General features: G+C 50.0%; 1 protein-coding gene across 10 annotated transcripts in view; it reads right to left on the bottom strand.

Moving 5' to 3' along the window:
• ZZEF1 (zinc finger ZZ-type and EF-hand domain containing 1) overlaps positions 1–17,157 on the bottom strand; it is a 142,473-nt gene that overhangs the window by 26,612 nt on the left and 98,704 nt on the right. For 6 of the 10 annotated variants that reach the window (XM_079903939.1, XM_079903947.1, XM_079903944.1 and 3 more), the window contains 10 exons: positions 16,964–17,155; positions 15,753–15,853; positions 14,273–14,408; positions 13,818–14,177; positions 12,638–12,781; positions 10,908–11,076; positions 10,642–10,740; positions 10,074–10,239; positions 7,632–7,785; positions 5,393–7,028 (listed from right to left, as the gene is read on the bottom strand). In XM_079903939.1, coding sequence (XP_079760065.1) covers positions 6,810–7,028; positions 7,632–7,785; positions 10,074–10,239; positions 10,642–10,740; positions 10,908–11,076; positions 12,638–12,781; positions 13,818–14,177; positions 14,273–14,408; positions 15,753–15,853; positions 16,964–17,155 — 1,740 coding nt within the window. In that variant the 3' untranslated portion in view covers positions 5,393–6,809. Of the gene's footprint in view, positions 1–68; positions 307–866; positions 955–2,215; positions 5,145–5,392; positions 7,029–7,631; positions 7,786–10,073; positions 10,240–10,641; positions 10,741–10,907; positions 11,077–12,637; positions 12,782–13,817; positions 14,178–14,272; positions 14,409–15,752; positions 15,854–16,963; positions 17,156–17,157 lie in introns of those variants that run through there. The other 4 variants (XR_013824983.1, XM_079903943.1, XM_079903942.1 and 1 more) reach the window with 4 other exon arrangements.

The raw sequence follows: 17,157 nt of genomic DNA, 5'->3' as shown, positions 1-17,157 counted from the left end.
GGTTGGAAAGGAGGGGAGAACCATCACCTGGTTCTTCACCTTCACCTCTGTGAAAACCCAAGAGAGAAGCAGAGCAGGGGAGGGAGGGGGAGAGACAGACAGACTGACCTGGAATCTAGCTTTGCCTGGAGCCAGATGCAACTTGGGCTTTTTCAGTTTTGTAAGTCAATAAATTCTCTTTTAAATTAAGTTAGCTTAGAGTGGGTTTAACTTGCAACTGAAGAAATCCCAGTAAATCCAGGGCAGCGCCTCCAAAGTTAGTCTGGCACTTCACTGAGCATGAGCAAAGCTCCGTACCGAGAATCCCTAGAAAGGAGAATAACAACTTGGCAACGGCTGCAGCTTAATGTCATCTGTGGCTTGACTGGACACTGTCAGAAGTCTCTTTGATTTTATTTGAGGGATTTTTACATATTTGCTTTCCATATACCTTTCGTATTGACGTGATGAGACAGAACTACGACATTTTTTCGAACTATTGGAGCCAAATTGTTGCATAAACTTGGGTCAGAATTGCTTTCAGCTGGAAGAGACCGCACAACAACAAACATATTCTCTCTCATCCTCTCCCTCTCCCTCTCCCTCTCTTTCACACACACACACACACACACACACACACACACACGCACGCACGCACGCACTTCCGGAGGTTGCCCCGTGGCAGCAAGACTGCTGCGGGAGTGCCAAGCATGGTGCTCTCTCACCACAGTCAAGAGGAACAAGTGGGGGCCGGGGCAAAATCCCTTCCCCAAGGCCTCCCAACAGGCTTAAGCTGAATTCTCTCTAGCCAGAACTGGGTCACACAGGTACCCTGACTGTGGGAGGGGCTGGAAAAGTGAACATTCAGCAAATAGAAATGAGATTACCGAGACGGATTTAAACCAATCGTGACTTTCCTCAGGAGCTAGTGTAAGGTCCTATCTTTCTTGAGATTAAAGTATCTCCAGTCGTCACCTGCAAAAAAATTGGATTCTGTTAGCAGGGAAGGCGAGTGGGTGGGAAAGGGTAGTAAGTGACAGGGTCCACCATATAGGGCACACAGGGCCATGTTTACATTTGGCCTCAATCCGGAGGCTGGTTTTGTTTTTGTTTTTAATAGAAATTACCATTTTAATTAAAATGCAGACTGGAGAACTTAGTATATGAAGAGGAAACACCAGGGGCTTAAAATCCTTGAAAACATCAGAATTTAAAGCCAGAGCCTGGGTTTTTAACCGGGTGGCTTACTGCTGATTGGTTGAGTAAATTTGTTTGTTGAATGAATGAACGCGTGCCTACCACGGTGACAGCTTTGGGGCTGGTGTGTCAGAAGAGCTGAGCTGGTCTGGCTCTGCCACCACTTCCTGTGCGATTTCAAGCTGACCTCTCACAGCTTCTAGTTCTTTCTCAAATGAGGAGGCTTGGCTGGTTGAACTGTGTCTCCCTTCCGTTCTAAAAGGCTTGAGTTCAGATTGCTATTGACCTCTGTGACCTTCTATTGTTTACTCGTGGGTTAATCTCAGCAGGCAGCCTTTCCAGCCAAGCAAAAGCAGTGTCAGAGCAGCAGCACGGGGCTCAGACGGACAGAGCGCAACACAGCCAGCCTCTCCAGGCCGACTTTTTGGAGTAAAGGCCCAAGCAATCAATGTTGCTTAGGTAACGCTGTGAGACAGGAGAGGGCGAAAGCATCACCCACAGGCTCTAGAGGGAGACTCAGTGGCTGCACAGGCCTTGGGAGCACCCAGTTCTGCTGAGCCCCACGCTGATCCAGTTTTCTCTCCGGCCTCAAGGATGATGAGGGCTGAGTCTGGGTCCTGGGTCCTGGCCCCGGATTCCTCAGAAGGCAGTCTGGGGGCTTTAGGGGGGGATGTGTCAAGATGCTTTCAGGCCGGAACAGACGGGCCTCGAAGATTGGTTACATCCAGCTCCCACCAAAGTCTCTCTTCTCTAATTCATGAGACAGCCCTCAGCACTAGGAAAGTGGCTGAGAAGGGGGCACAGCAGTAAGTGGCAAACCAGCGATGTGAGGGAGGAAGCGCAAGACCCCAGGATGGGCAGACGTCGGCCTCGTGTTTTGTCAGAAGCAGGTCCAGAGGCAGGCAAGGAGGAAACCGGGCCCTGGATGGGTAGCAGCCCCGTGAGACCCCTGCCTTCCTCCCCTCGGCTGGCTGCACACAGGTCCTGTGAGCCACAAGAGGTGAGGGGTGCCTGGGATGCAGCTGGGGTGTGTGGCTGGAGAGGAGCTGACCGGGCAGAGAGCGTGTATGTGCACAAACCTCTGAGTAGCTGTGCAGACGGACAGGCCCAGGGGGCAGGGGCTGAGCATAAGCCCCCCAGACCATAAGCCCGAGGGGAGGGGCATCTCCTGCACGGCTATAGTCAAGGCAGGAGGTGCAGCTGGGAGGGGTATCGGAGCTAAGAACCATTCTGATTCCTTTCTACCCTGAGGACGTGGGATTCTAGAAATTCATCAGGATGGACTTGATAGAAACTCCAGGTATCATCTTCGTAAGAGAGGCAGAAGGAAAAAAAGAAAAGTCCACACACAAGTGTACCTTTTTATATAGAATTTGTACAATATATTTCTCTTCATTTGCATATTTTACCCACAACTTAACATCCTTTATACAGGCTGAACTTACTCAGCTGATATAATCAAAATTCTTTCCTTCAACCAAATAAGAAAAATTCAAAATCGTAAACCTGTAAGAAAACAAATTAAAAACGATGATGAAAATAAGTCACTCCTCGTTAGGAACAGCGTCTGTCTGTACAATATACATGGTTTGGAACAGATTTCTTTATAGATTAGGCACATGTTTCCACAACACCTTCATTCCTGCCAGTTTTATCTCATTCCAGGCAGTCCTGCCTAAGAAGGATCAGAGGGATGTTGGTCTTGATGGAAATCGCGCTTTCGGATGCTGTTGGCCCAGCTGGAGACCAGGGGAGCGGGGCCTGGCTCAGCGGCGCCACCCAGTGGCTGGAAGCAGAGGCGGGTGCGATGCAGGGGAGCTGGGCCAGGCAGGGCCCTCCCAGGAGAGAGCAGCAGTTGTGTGTGAAGGGGAAACCGAGGCTTATTCTGTGCAAACTGAACACAGAGAGACCAGAATAGCAAGGGTGGTGTACACAGAGAAGCTATGAGGAGACCAGCGTTTATTTACAGTTTATCTTCCAGGAGGGAGCATGGGGAGCAAAGCTGGTGGCTGCTGTCAGTTTGAGGCACGGAGGGGTATCGGGGAGGTGGGGGGCATGGCGAGGGTAAGCACTGAGTGCACCATCTCCATGCTGACCTTCCGTGGAGCCCCTCAGTGAGCCCGAGCCCGCATTAGGGACCTCTCCTCCCGAGCACAGCGCTTCTCTGTGAATTCCCTCCTCACTGAAGAGACCCACCCGGGTCTGGGTGGTACGGAGTGTAGGCCCTTCTCTGGGGATGCAGGCAGAGCAAAAGATGAGAAAGCGGCTTCTACCAAGCCAGCAGCGCCTCACACCTCAACACCGTGGGACACCAGGCCATGCCCGGGCCTTTCTGACACCAGGGTGATGGGCTTCAGGTCACCGAGCTTCAGGACCTGTCCTGTTTGTTTCTGTCTCCTTTGAATTCTTCCCTCCATAATGGCTCCACATGCAGCTTGGGGCTGGGCTGAGAATCCAATTCTAGGGCTGCAGAAGGTCGCTGCACCTTGGCCTCCTGACCCAGAAGGCAAAAGTGCTCTTGCGGTGAGATGCTCCTGGGACCAGGAGTCTTGGGCCCTGCAGAGGGGGCTTCCGAGGCCATGGCAGTGCTGATCTGCTCAACTTGGCCCTGGGTATGATGAGCCTTCCTTGGGTTTGGCCCTGTGTGGGGGGACATGCTCGGGCCCAGACCCCCGCCCTTAAATGGCAGCTGGCTCAAACATTCTTCAAATGGCGAGTCCCACTGAGGCTTATCCATGGCACAGGTGCCAACCCAGCCTCACACTCCAAAGCGTGGCTTTGGAAAGAGAATAGTAATCAGCACTTCAGGGCAAGACTACAACCATTTAAAAAAAAATGTGGAAAACAGCATTCATTAGAACTAATGTAGTTATTGCCAGACAAGTGACAGCCAAGTAACCACGGAGAGTCCCAGAGGTGGACGTGATGGACTACCACGACCGTGGAGCAGATATACAATCATGTGGTTTTGTTTGTTTTTACTTCTAAGGTAAGATATCCTGTGATTACATTTCAAATCTTTAGGTACAGAAGCTAAAGAGTATTCTTCAAGTTCTGCTACTTTCACACAAACCAGTTTGTCCCCCGGAATGACCGATCCACTGGTCAGGCCCCCGAGCTTCTCTCAAGGGAGTTGGTGTGGTTCTTTCTAAGAACATGAGGTGTGAACCGAAATATGTTAAAACAACAACTAAAACAACGCAGCTGTGCTGGGAGCAGGGCACAGGTGGACGTGCACGGCGGCCTGCAGGCTGTTCCCAAGGGCACTTGTTCTCACCAAGGATTTCTCCGGGACGGCCGAGGCTATGCAGGGGGCCAGTGCGGCAGTGGGTTCCGTACTGAATGGTGGGGACCAGGTGGCAGCCCCGAGGGGCTCTCACTGGTTTTGGTTTGGATGACCCAGTCTCAAGAAGCAAAAGCAAAGGAGGAGCTCCCAGGCTGCTGCTGGAGGTCCTGCTGAGAAAGGTGGCTCAGGGCGGACCCTGTCTTCCCCTGAAGGTCAAGTGCAGGCAGTTCCAGCTCAACGGAGACAGATTCCTTTCCAGAGCGGCTGCAGCCAGGTCTTCTTGGGGCTGTGGCTTCTGCAGGGACAGACCCTGGAGGAGGCTGGCCTCTGAACAACCTTCTCAAGGGCCTGCTGCCTGCCCTTTCTGAATAATTTTGCACTGGTCTGCTTATTCTCACATGCTATGGTACGTGCGGGTGCCTGGCCTGTGACACGGGAAGTTCTCGGAGACATGGCGGCTTGGCATCCTAGTTGGGGTGGAAGGGGGAGCTCAAGGAGAGCCAGGCACCAACGCCACAGGAATCTTCCCGAATGAGTTTAGACATCTGCTCTAAGATCCTTGTGGACAGATTAGCTAGTTCCATGCACACCATACCAAGGGCTAACACTCAACATTCCAGAGGCGGGTGGCCTTGTTTGGGTAGTTGATGGCCAGGCTGATAGCAGCAATGTTCTGCAGAGCCTGTGGAGGGAGAAAGAGTCATCACCAACGTCAAGAACCGGTCACCTGCTGGGTCACTAACTGACAGAACAAGACCCTCAGCTGAGCACCTGAGGAGGGAAGGGGAGAGGCAGACGCGAGCCAGATGTGGTTCCCCTCACCAGGGGGACCACAGTCTAGAGTGAAAGACAAAGCTATCAAGAAAGTCCACATGGAAACTCCAAACGTAGGCAGAATCATCACTGTCCCGAGAGAGGAGCAGGTGCAGTTCTGGGGGCTCAGAGGGCACATCTGCGGGGGGGTCTGGGAAAGCTGTTTAGGGAATGGGGACAGCAGCACTAAAGTGCAGAAGGGAAGAAACAAACAGCCAGTGGGGGGCCCCCCCGGGAAGCAATGCTGGGAAGGCAGACGCCCTGGAGCCAGGCCAAGGCTGGTCTCCAAGCCAAGGCAGCAGGAGCCGGGGGCAGGGGCTGGGGAAGGAAGAGGCGGAAGCAGGGAGAAGAAGCAGAGCGCCGGTCCAGCAAAGTGGACAAGCTGCAGGGAGGGTCAGAATGAGGATTAGGAGACCGGACACAGCGGCAGGTGAGGGAGGAGCCACAGCAATATGTGATGCGGTGTCAAAGCTTCCGGTGTCAAAACGGTCAAATGTCAAGATTTCACTGTGTGAAACCTTGGGACACCACGGGTGGTGATGGCAGGGCTGGCAGGCATCCGTCGGGAGGGGAGGGAGTTTCCACTCTGCCTTCGGGGTCAGGACGATTCACACAAACCCCTCTGTAGTGGATGGGGAAGCCCGCTTCTAAGCAGGCACTCTGACCCTTTTTTGTAGGAGGACCGTAGGTTCACTGAGAAAACTTGCCAGGAACAGAGTGCAGGGCGCTGGCCGGGAGTCCCAGCTGGATGCCCCTCAAGTGAGACTGCGGGCAAATCTTTCCCTTCTCTGAGCCTCCGTGTCCCCATCTGTCCACTGTGGACGCAGACCACACACTCTACGATGTTCAAGGAGTCTGTGAGCCTAAGGTTCTCAAAATGTAGTCTGGAGCCTGCGGGTTCCCCAGACCCTTTCAGGGGCTCCGTGTCGTGGAAACAATTTTCATAATAATACCAAGACATTATTTCTCTTTTTTCACTTTCATACTCTCACGAGTATACAGTGGAGTTTTCCAGAGGCTGCTGTGTGATAGTAGAACAACTGAAAGCAGAAACAGATCTGCGAATCCAGCTGTCTTCTGTTAAGGAAGACATTAAAGAGATCTGCAAAAATGGAACACAACGCTACCCTTCTCAAAAATTATTTTGTTTTGAAAAATACCGTTGTTTTTCACAACTGTAGTATTAAATAGAATGAGATTATTTTAAAAAACAAATTGATAAGTGTTTAGCATTTAATTTCTAACTTAATTTCTAAATTTAAAATCTAATTTAATTTCTAACAGTATATATCAATATATATAATGCATATAAACAAAAGCTTTTGGGGATCCTCAGTAATTTAAAAGCACAAAGGGGCCCTGAGACCCAATAGCTGTCAGAGAGGAGTTCTCCTACCAGGGAAGAAAGTTACATCCAAAAATATCTGAAATCCTCTATGGAAACTTCAGGGATCAGCCAAACTATAAATTTAAGGCACTGGTTGTTCTGGTGTAAAAGCCACAAATTCTTGCTAGTGTCTACTGACCCCACAGTTTAATACGAACGACACTGATAAATGGGGCTCCGTTGCTCTCTGTGACACCAGTAGGAAGTGGCTGACTGGGAACAGAGCTCCGTGTAAAGCTGGGGTGGAGTCTGCACGGGTGCCGGGGGAATTTCGGCCGCCCGGGGAGGGCGTACCTGCGCCGCGCAGCGCAGAAGGTGGTCGTCGGTGGTTAAGGCCAGCAGGTAATCCTGCAGCAGGCCGAGCTCCTGCGGAAAGAGCGGAGGGCAGCTGTCAGAGGCCACCTGCTAGCGGACACCCACCCACTACCCACGACCCAAGGCCACAAAAGACTCGGGTGGGACACTGCTGCCCACTCTGCCAGACATCTCACTGCCTGCTTTCCTTGGGAGCCATGGAAGGAGCAGGACGGTGGGGAACCAGGTGTCCTGACTCACCGCAGTCTCCTCACTATAAAACGAGGGCTTAAGCTAAAGAGTTCTGAAAGGCCCTTTCATCTCTCACAGTCAATGAGTCTATTGTGCTGAGGGGAGGGAAAAGAGGAAGAAGAAAGAACCTGTTGGTTTATTTTCCCAAACTCACTGCTGTCAAGGGTCGATCCAGGGCAGTTTCCTTCCCCCTTTGGCATCAGGCCTGAGCAAACAAGCAATCCTGGGGAGGGCCTGGCTCCCTGGGGCGGGAGAGAGGGGAACCCCGGGCCCCAGGCCACGCTTGTCTCCCTGTGAGGGTTTGCCAAGCCCCCACGACACCCTGGGCTCTCAGAGGGCTGTGACCTGAGGCCCAGCGCTGGCCCCAGGCAGCAGACGAAGCAGAGGCCCGGAACCTGGTAGGGAGGTAGGACAGGCCCTCACCTGGGCGCGGTTCTCAGTGACAAAGAAGAGCTCGGTAAGGGCGCGATGCAGGGGCAGCAGGATGCCAGGCTGTGTCACGTCCTCAAACAGGCTGTACTCCATCTGGGTGAAGAGCTGCCACAGGGGCTTCAACAGCATGAGGTCACAGAGGTCGCTGTGGGAGAGGGGTATGGTTTGCTGGGATCACGCCCATCAGATGTCAGACAGACAGAGAGTAGCTGCCGGGCACTGCAGCTCCAACACTCCCCGCCGCCCCATCCAGTAAAGGCAGGACAGGACAGTTCCAGTCACCTCACACTCCCCAAAACAGCCCCAAATATTCACCAATGGCAAATAAAAAAAAGGGGCAGCATCTCAACTTCAAACCAGGACTCCGGGGAAAAGGATATCCTCAAGCACATTCATGTAAATCAACTGCACATCTTTAAAAATGGTTGTTAAAAACTTCCAGTGACAGCGGAAAAAATCTCAAGATAAACGTTAAGTGGAAAAGAGCAAGATACGCAACATAAAATGTAAACATTTAAAAACTGTATATGTAGTATTGTGTGACCATATTAAAAACAATAGTAAATAAACATATCAAAAATGTTATCAGGGCTTCCCTGGTGGCAAAGTGGTTGAGAGTCCACCTGCCGATGCAGGGGACACGGGTTCGTGCCCCGGTCCGGGAAGATCCCACATGCCGCGGAGCGGCTGGGCCCGTGAGCCATGGCCGCTGAGCCTGCGCATCCGGAGCCTGTGCTCCACAACGGGAGAGACCACAACAGTGAGAGGCCTGCGTACCGCAAAAAAAAAAAAAAAAAAAAAAAGGCAAATGACCTAAAGAGACATCTGTCCAAAGAAGGCATACAAATGGCCAACAGGTACATAAAAAGGTGTTCAATTATCACTAATCATCAGGGAAATGCAAATCAAAACCACAATAAGATATCACCTCACCTGTGTTAGGATAGCTTTCATCAAAAAGATAAGAGAAAACAAATGCTGGCAAGGATGTCGAGAAAAGAGAGAACCCTTGTGCACTGTTGGTGGGAACGTAAACTGGTACAGCCACTATGCACAACAGTATGGAGGTTCCTCAAGAAATTAAAGCTAGAACTACCAAATGATCCAGCGATCCCACCTCTGGGTATATCCAAAAGAAATGAAATCATTATCTCAAAGAGATTATCAGTACTCCTATGTTCATTGCAGTATTATTCCTAATAGCCAATGTCTGGAAATAATGCCTGTCAATGGACGAATGGATAAAGAAAATGTGGTGTATACATACACAATGAAATATTATTCAGTTATGAGAAAAAAGGAAATCCTGCCATTTCTGACCACATAGATGAACCTGGAGGGCATTATGCTAAGTGAAATAAGCTAGATAAAGAAAGACAAATACTGCACGGTATCACTTTTATGTGGAATCCAAAAAAAAGTCAATCCTATAGAAACGGGGAGTTAGAATGGTAGTTGCCAGTGGCTGGGAAGTGGGGGAAATGGAGAAAGGCTGGTAAAAGGGTATAAACTTTCAGTTACAAGATGGATAAGGTCTGAGGATCTATTATACAACATGGTGACTACAGTTGATAATAGTGTACAATACTATAACACATAACAGAAATTTGCTGAAAAGCAAATTCCAGCAAGAGGGTGAAATTTAAGTGTTGTCACGTACCACAAAAAAAGGTAAACATATGAGGTGATGGATGTGTTAGTTAACTCGATTGTGGGAATCCTTTCACAATGTATAATGTATTATGTATCAAATCATTACCTTCTATACTTTAAATACATTACAATTTTATTTGTCAATTACACCTCAATAAAGCTGGTGGGGGGGAAAGAAATAAACTAATCCTGAAATTTACATGGACATGTAGGGTAAAAATAGCCAAGACAATCCTGAAGATGAAGAACCAGTTGAAGGATTTATACTGCTAGATAACGTGAATTTGCTATAAAGCTACAAAATCTAAGTGTGGCACTAGCACAAAGATAACCAAAAAGACCAATGGAACAAAAGCAACCAGGGATGGATCCATGTGTATATGGACACCTTCTCTGTGACAAAGATGGCACTGGAGCGTGGTGAGGGGAAAGGTGGGCTTTCGAGTTAAGTGGACATCCATGTGAGAAAAAGCAAAGTTTGACCCTACCCTTCAAATCATGCACTAAAATTCATTCCATGTGGACTGTAGACCTAAATATGGAAGAAAAAATAATTAAGCTTTATCTTCATGACCCCAAGGTCAAATAAGGCAAAATTTTCCTAAATAGGACAATGAAAGCTCTATCATAAAGGAAATGAGTGATGAACTGGAAGACATTAAAATTAGAAACTTCTCATCAAAGACACCACTAACAGAGTGAATGGCAAGCCCCGAAGTGGGGGGAGATATTCACAATACAAATACCCAGCAAGGGACTCGTATCCAGAAGGCAGCTCACCTGTGGGTGCAGCATCGCACGATCCTCAGGAGTAGGTGGATGGCTTTTAACCGCTGATGACCAGTCTGGCGACAGGCCACGCTCACCAGCCATTCCCAAATTTTGGCCAACGGGAGGTGCGGCACAACTCTTTCCTCTGACAGCATCTGCTTCAAAATCTCGAATCCTGGCAACCCCCACAACACAGAGACATTTGAAAAATGTAAACTGCTCAAGTTTTTATGACTAGGAGGAAACCACTGTGATCATTTACATTTCACCTGAAATTATGCCTTATGTAAAAGCAACATAGGAACACTTTCAGTTCTTCCTTTTTGCAGAATGCCCTGGCAAATTCTAAGAGAACAAGCATCTTTCCTAGGTCTTGACAGATGGCCCTTTAGAAGTTACAACCTGCCAACTCCAGCACATTCACGAGGGATATGCGTGGGCCTTGTGGACATATTTGTTGAAGTCTCAGAGAAAAGTACCTGCTTTGATTTTAACAAAGATCAGTGACATAATGGCACCGAACCCCAGAGTGTCCCGGGCCGGGAGATCATGCAAACAGAAAGACCAGAGCACACACCTGTCTGGAATCGCCCCAGGTGCCCAGCTGTCACAGTGAATTTGTAGCCCCACTCGGTGTTGCTCATGTCAGAGGTGAAGCGGTAATACAGAGTATCTCCTGGGGCACACAAGAATCAGAAAACAAGTCAGGACACTGCAGCAACAGGGAAAGGCAAGTGAGCGCTTTCCACTGAGACAGATTCAACACAGTTTTAAATCCTTCAACAATTTCCCTTCTAGGTACTTAACGTTAAGAGTCTGTATAACTCAGTATTTATTTACTACCTGGAAGCTCAAAATCTTTCCATTTCTGCTGAGACCCGCTGAAGTTGTGTCGATCCTGCTGAAAGTCACTGCTGCTGGACATGGCTAGCTCGTCACAGCCCTCCTCTGTATTGCACTGAGGATCGAATTTGATGGAGAGGTAGATTGCACCAGGAATGTGAACTTTATCCTAGGAGGGGAAATAAGGACATTCCTGTCATCGCTGGCCACTGGACAGTGACTGAAGGCTTCCTCGTGCCAATCTGCAGTTAAAACTGGGTACGTAAGAAGGGGTAAGTCACAGCCCCTGCCTTCCAGGAGCTCTCGGCCCAGCTGAGTCCGGGAGAACGCACATGGCTGCAAACACGGCAGGAAGCACACTGTGCAGCCTGGGGCACAGCTCGAAGGAGTGGGGGGACAGGAGGGGAGGCGAGGGCAGAAAAGAGTCCCAGTGAAGGGATGTTTGGGTTGCTGTGGAGACTGGGGGCACAGGAGCAGCCTGTCCAGGAGGAAGGAATGGCAGGAGGCAGGTGAGAGAGATGAGCACCTGGCGGGTACATTCCAGGCAAAGGAAAGAGCACTGACTGGAAAGCCTGACACGTTCAGGGAGTAACAGGAGCTTGATGTGTCTGAGGTACCGGGTGAGCTCTGTGTGCACATATGCTTGGGAGATGGGGACAGGGGTGACGTGACCCTGGAGAGGCTGGCAGGGACAGATGCAGAAGGCTTTGTGTGCTAAAATGAAGCGTTGAGACTTGTCTGGACAGCAGGGGGAGCCCTGGAAAGGTTGTAAGCAGGAGAAAGCCTAGGTTAGGTTTGTGCTGTACCAGGATCACTGTGACAGCTGGTGTGCAGCAAGGCCAGGGCCGGGGCAGGCCAGCAGTGGGGTATCAGTGAGGAGCAGAGGAAGGGACCCAGGGAAGGGGAGGAGTCAGGGCAGTGGAGAAGGTAAGGTGATCACTCTGAGGGCTCTGAGGTAGAACTCGCTAGCTCACTAGGTGTGTCTACGTGGGGCTGGGGGAGTGGGGACAGAGCCTAGGAGCCGGGGAAGAAAAGAGGCTTAGAAGGTAGAGAGTGAGGAGGTTTATACGTCTGCAAAACGAAACCTCAGCTGGCAACAACCATATCCTGGATTAGTTTCTCTATCGCCCACCACTGTGGCCACAGGCCGTCACCTACTCAGAACAACAGCACCAACATTTTGAAAAGAGATGAAGAAATGCAAGCAGCATTAAGTCAATGAGGATAACTGAGGCCGCCACCCTCCTGCCTCATTCAAACTCCTACATCTCTCCACGTACAGAGTTAAGGAAGGAAGAGATGCGGCTTTTCAGTTCTGGGTAATTAAACAAAGGGGTGGGAGACTCCAAGGTGTGGCCAGGTCATCAGGAGATGGACAGAGTGAGGGCTGAACCCAGACCCACACTCAAAGTCTCTGCCAGAGACACCAAGGCCTCACTCTAAGGAGCTTGCTGCAGGAAGAGGAATCTCTCCTCCAGGGCCGGGTGGCCCCTTGCTTTCTATTAAAACAAGGTCAGGAGAAGAAACGACTTGTTTGTATAGATTCCCGGGACTGGCTTTAGGGAGGCGGACTGCTGCTGAGACCACGGGAGCACATTCTAGGCCATGTCTGTCCAGGCAGAAAGAGCCACAGTGGGAGTTGATGAAATTCATGCTACTCAGCAACCCTTGCCGGTCCTGCCAGCTGCGTACCCTGAGGCTGGGCGAGTCTGGCCGACCCTGGATCGTACCTCAAAGTTGGTGTTGTTGTTATACGGGTGTTTCGACTCCCTCACTTGCACCTCCATTCCTGGCTCCTCCATGAACTGGCAGGCAGCCAGGGCCATGGTGCCTAGCATGCTCTCTCGGCAGCCCTGGAGCACCTTCTGCAGTATCTGGTGGGACACAGGCAGGAAACATGGGAAGATGGTGACAAAACTTTGTAGTTCAGCTAGAGACTGTGCCCAGGGCTCCTGAGTTCTGCTATGTGGGTCCCCTGGTTCTACACAGAAGGAAGTGGAAGAGATGCTTCCAGTCCTGTGAAAGTTTGGTAACCCAGCACTACTTCAACAGACCAAGTCGAAGATGTGATTTAAAAACAAAACAAAAGATGGTCACCACTTGTCAAGTTGAAACTTAAAATTAGAGCACTGAAGACTCCCCTGGCGGTCCAGTGGTTAGGATTCCATGCTTCCACTGTAGGGGGCACGGGTCTGATCCCGAGTCAGGGAACTAAGATCCCACACGCCACAAGGTGTGGCCAAAGAAAAAAAAAATTAGAGCACTGGACTTAAGAGAATGCACAGACTCTGGTAAGACCCCACGTCTGCCACCCAGAAGCTGGGAGCCTTGGACAAGCCTCCCGGGCTTGACTTCTTCACCAATAAAACTCCCTGGGTCACAACGTAACACAGGTGTAAGTGCTGGCAGAGTGTCTGACCTGAGGTAGACATTCTAGAAACCATGGTTTAAAACAGACGACGTAAACCTTCCTGGAAGGCTTCCTGTATTACGGGAAAAGGCTGTCAGAATCATAATTAACCCTGTCCCGCAGACTTCACACTGTGTGAGACCCTAGGGAACATGAGAAGAGACAGGCTATCAAGGAGAGTTAGACTCTTAAGTCTGAAAACAAAAAAGGAAAACTGCAAGGGTAGGTTTCGTGGGTTGTTACATCAAACACTCCCTGAGCACCAAGTCTGCCTAGGCCATGAGCTCGGCTCCAGGCCAGTACTTGGGAGAGTTTAACAGCAACCTGACCCTGCCTTCCTTGCGTTCACACCTGTCAGGGGGGCTGTAGAGCCACACAGGTAACCTCACTCCAGGAAGGCACTCCCTAGAGGAAGCCTATTCAAACGCCCCAGCGGGGGGCTGGGAGGGACACAGAGGAGGAGCAAGTGGGGTAAGAGCCCAGCCCGGCTGCCTAATTACCTTCTCCCACTGGTGCTTTTCTTCCAGCTGCATGAACATATCCAGAATGTAGGTCATGTGGGCAGGGCCGCTCAGCTCCAGGATGTCCTCGCTCACTGGCACGTGCCCTGGCCACTCAGCGAGCAAGGATGCGAGCACATGGCGGGCGTACAGAACTGCTGTGGCCTCGTTCACGCGGAAGAGGTAGTCGCGCACAGCCCTCTTGCTCTTGCAGTTGAGCTCTTTGTGCAGGAGGGCGGCGCTCTTGCTGCGCCGCTGCTTGGCGTAGCTCTGCTGCAGTTCACTCTCCGTGCTGGAGATCAGCTTCTGGGTCACAGGGTTTGACTCCGTGGTGGCCTGGTCACAGCGTGCGGGCCGGGACTGCAACCCAAAGACCACCGTCACAGAGGCCTGGCCTTCTCACAACTGGGGTGGGGGCAGGGCAGACACCTTGCTTCCCAGGTGGGGCAACATACCAAGCATGGTAAGATAATCATGTCTGTATCCACAGCTTTGGCGCTCTGCTCGTCCAGTCTCAGACTCCTGCTGGGCTGCCACCTCTGAGCCAGGGTCCGTATTCTTTCATCAGTGGTGAGCTCATCCCCGTCAAACCTGAAGAGGAGGAAGAAACACAAAGCTGGGCACCCTAGTTACAGAAAGGCAAGAGTTTAACCTGCAGTGAAACTTGCAGAAATGCCAATCCGAGTTATTTTCCTGTTATTTTGCAATTACGTTATTACGTTCCATATTTCGCACACTAGATTCACAGTGTTCATCTATTCGTGCACGCAAACGTGCACACAAACGGGCACACAAACGTGCACGCATGCCCATGTGCCCAAAGCAGAGATGCAAGCCATCCCTTAGGATCCATTCTTCCTTTCATTTAGAAACAAAGTTCCCTGAAGTTTTAGCAGGATACACAATCACCCAGCTGGAGACACAGTTCCCAGTCCTCCTAGCAGCAATGCAACTAGGGTCACACCAACGGGAGGCCAGTGAGGTAACGTGTGCCATTTCCGCAGCTTGCTCTCAAACAACTGGGTTAAGGATGAGCTCCTTTCCCCACCTTCCCCCTTTCCCCTGGGCTGGAACAAAGAGCTGGTGTCGGGGAGCCAGCTCTGAGGACACAGATGAGGACAGCACCCTTGGGGGTGCGGGGTCCCTTGTGAAGCAGACCGCCCACCCACCATAGGCTACTGCCTACCTCTGGACTGTGCCGTGAGAGGGAAAACAAATTCCATCTTCCTTGACCATGATACTTCTGTGTCCTAACTGATGCAACCCTGCCTCATCTCACAAAGGATTTGAGGCAGTAGATAAGAAATACATATGGGAAAATAGAAATACGAAATAAAAGAAAATTAAATTGGAATTGGATATAAATCAGAATAGGAAGTCAAAACTAGGATGTGGGGGATGGAGGAGGAGATTAGTTGCAGAAACATAAAGTTCTCCACAAATTTAAGAGCTGGGCCCGAGACCTAGCTCTGAACTTCCTGGCCAAGAGGAAGGGTATATTGTTAATTTTATAATAATCCTTGAAGAAAAAACACGAAAATAGTGTACAGAAGTGAAAAAACAAACAAACGAAAGGACACGTTTGACCAGAATGTACCAGAAGGTCCTGCTCTGCACCGTTTGCTCCCTGGGCTGACGTGGGAGAGAAACCTTGGCGTCTGTGTCAAAACTCTGCCCCCACAACGAGTTTACTCTAAGAGGCAGACTGCGAATATAAAGCTCCTCCTAAAGAAGAAGCACACAACACAACCCAAAGATGAGCCATGCGGTGTGGCACAGCCAGCTTTCATGTCGCTTTATGAAGAACTGAAAACCAACTGCTCTTTGGCCCGTCAGGAGTTTTTACCCAGATTTAGTTGGCAGGAGGTAAACAGAGTCCCGCCCTTACTTGTTGCCTCACTCACTACACTTTGGCTGCATCTAAATGTCCCTTACCTCTTCTGAACCTCCAGGAAGAAAGAGTCGGTCCTCTTCATCTGCAGTTCGTATATGGCCCGGAGAATGTGCAGAGGGGCATTGAGGGCGTCGTGAGCCATCTGAAGGCCACAAGGAGGAAGTAGAAGAGAGACAATTTAAACTGCTTTAACACATTATTGATGATCTGACCTCAAAAGTGATAAAACAATTATTTCCTAAAGTTACCACAAGTTATAATTTAAAAACATCACATGGGCACTTCATGTATATAAGATTATAAGCCCTGGGCTTCCCTGGTGGTGCAGTGGTTGAGAGTCTGCCTGCCGATACAGGGGTCACGGGTTCGTGCCCCGGTCCGGGAAGATCCCACATGCCACGGAGCGGCTGGGCCCGTGAGCCATGGCCACTGAGCCTGCGCGTCCGGAGCCTGTGCTCCGCAACGGGAGAGGCCATAGCAGCGAGAGGCCCGCGTACCACAAAAAAATAAAAAATTATAAAAAAATTAAAAAAGATTATAAGCCCTAAAACATGGACTGTAAAATCTGCATTACTGTTATAAATTCAAAGGAAGATATAAAACATGGAAACACCAAAAAAAAAAGTCATGCAAACAAATGTACTGTTAATAGTCAATAATAACCCACCAAATTGTATTCATTGCTAGCTTCTCTGTAGCAGCTGCCTTGCACTCAAGTTTGTTAAGTGGCACATAAATCTAAGTACTGGACTTTCTTTTGATGTTTTTAAAAACTGTACTTGCTTTTCTAACATCCACCCCATACTCTCTGTTTACTCTTCACACAGTTAGACCCTTTGAAGTCCAAGCCCTTGCCCATTTTCACATCATTCTGAGGAAGAGTGGATTATCCAGGGAAAGTAGGAGTGTGTCTTGAGAAACTGTGAGGACAGACTGTCACCTGGGGATTTATGGACAGGCCTGAAATTACATGCAAAATTTTACAAAAGTTATTTGCAAGTATAGTTTATGGGAGAAACGATCTAAAGCTTTTGGGTCCATGACCCCCCAAACATTAAGAACTACTGTTGTAATAGGGCTTTTCCATCCCTCTGGACGAATTCTGCACAATACCGACTGAGCCCTCAGGAAGTGCATTCTCAGGACATCAGTCTGAAGCATTTTCACATGGAGGCTAAAACACAGCCCAAGCCAAAGAGAATCCATTCCTTAGAGTCCCTTCCTCAGTCCACACCGTGACCCAAGAACGTACCAAGAAACATATCCTGGTGGGCTCATCCAGGCTTTCGAGAGGGTCCAGCTTTTTCTGCTCCGGCTCACCCGGGCTGCTGACTGACCGTTCCACCTCTTCCTCCTGGTCCCCTCGCTCATCCAGCTCCAGCTCTCCATGCTCAGCCAAAGTGCTGATCTCCTTTTTTGAGGAGTACAGCATGATGGACAAAATCT

Source organism: Stenella coeruleoalba, assembly GCF_951394435.1.
Source record: "Stenella coeruleoalba genome assembly, chromosome: 19".
Taxonomy (NCBI): Eukaryota; Metazoa; Chordata; class Mammalia; order Artiodactyla; family Delphinidae; genus Stenella; species Stenella coeruleoalba.
This window is presented reverse-complemented; position numbering and strand designations above follow the sequence as displayed.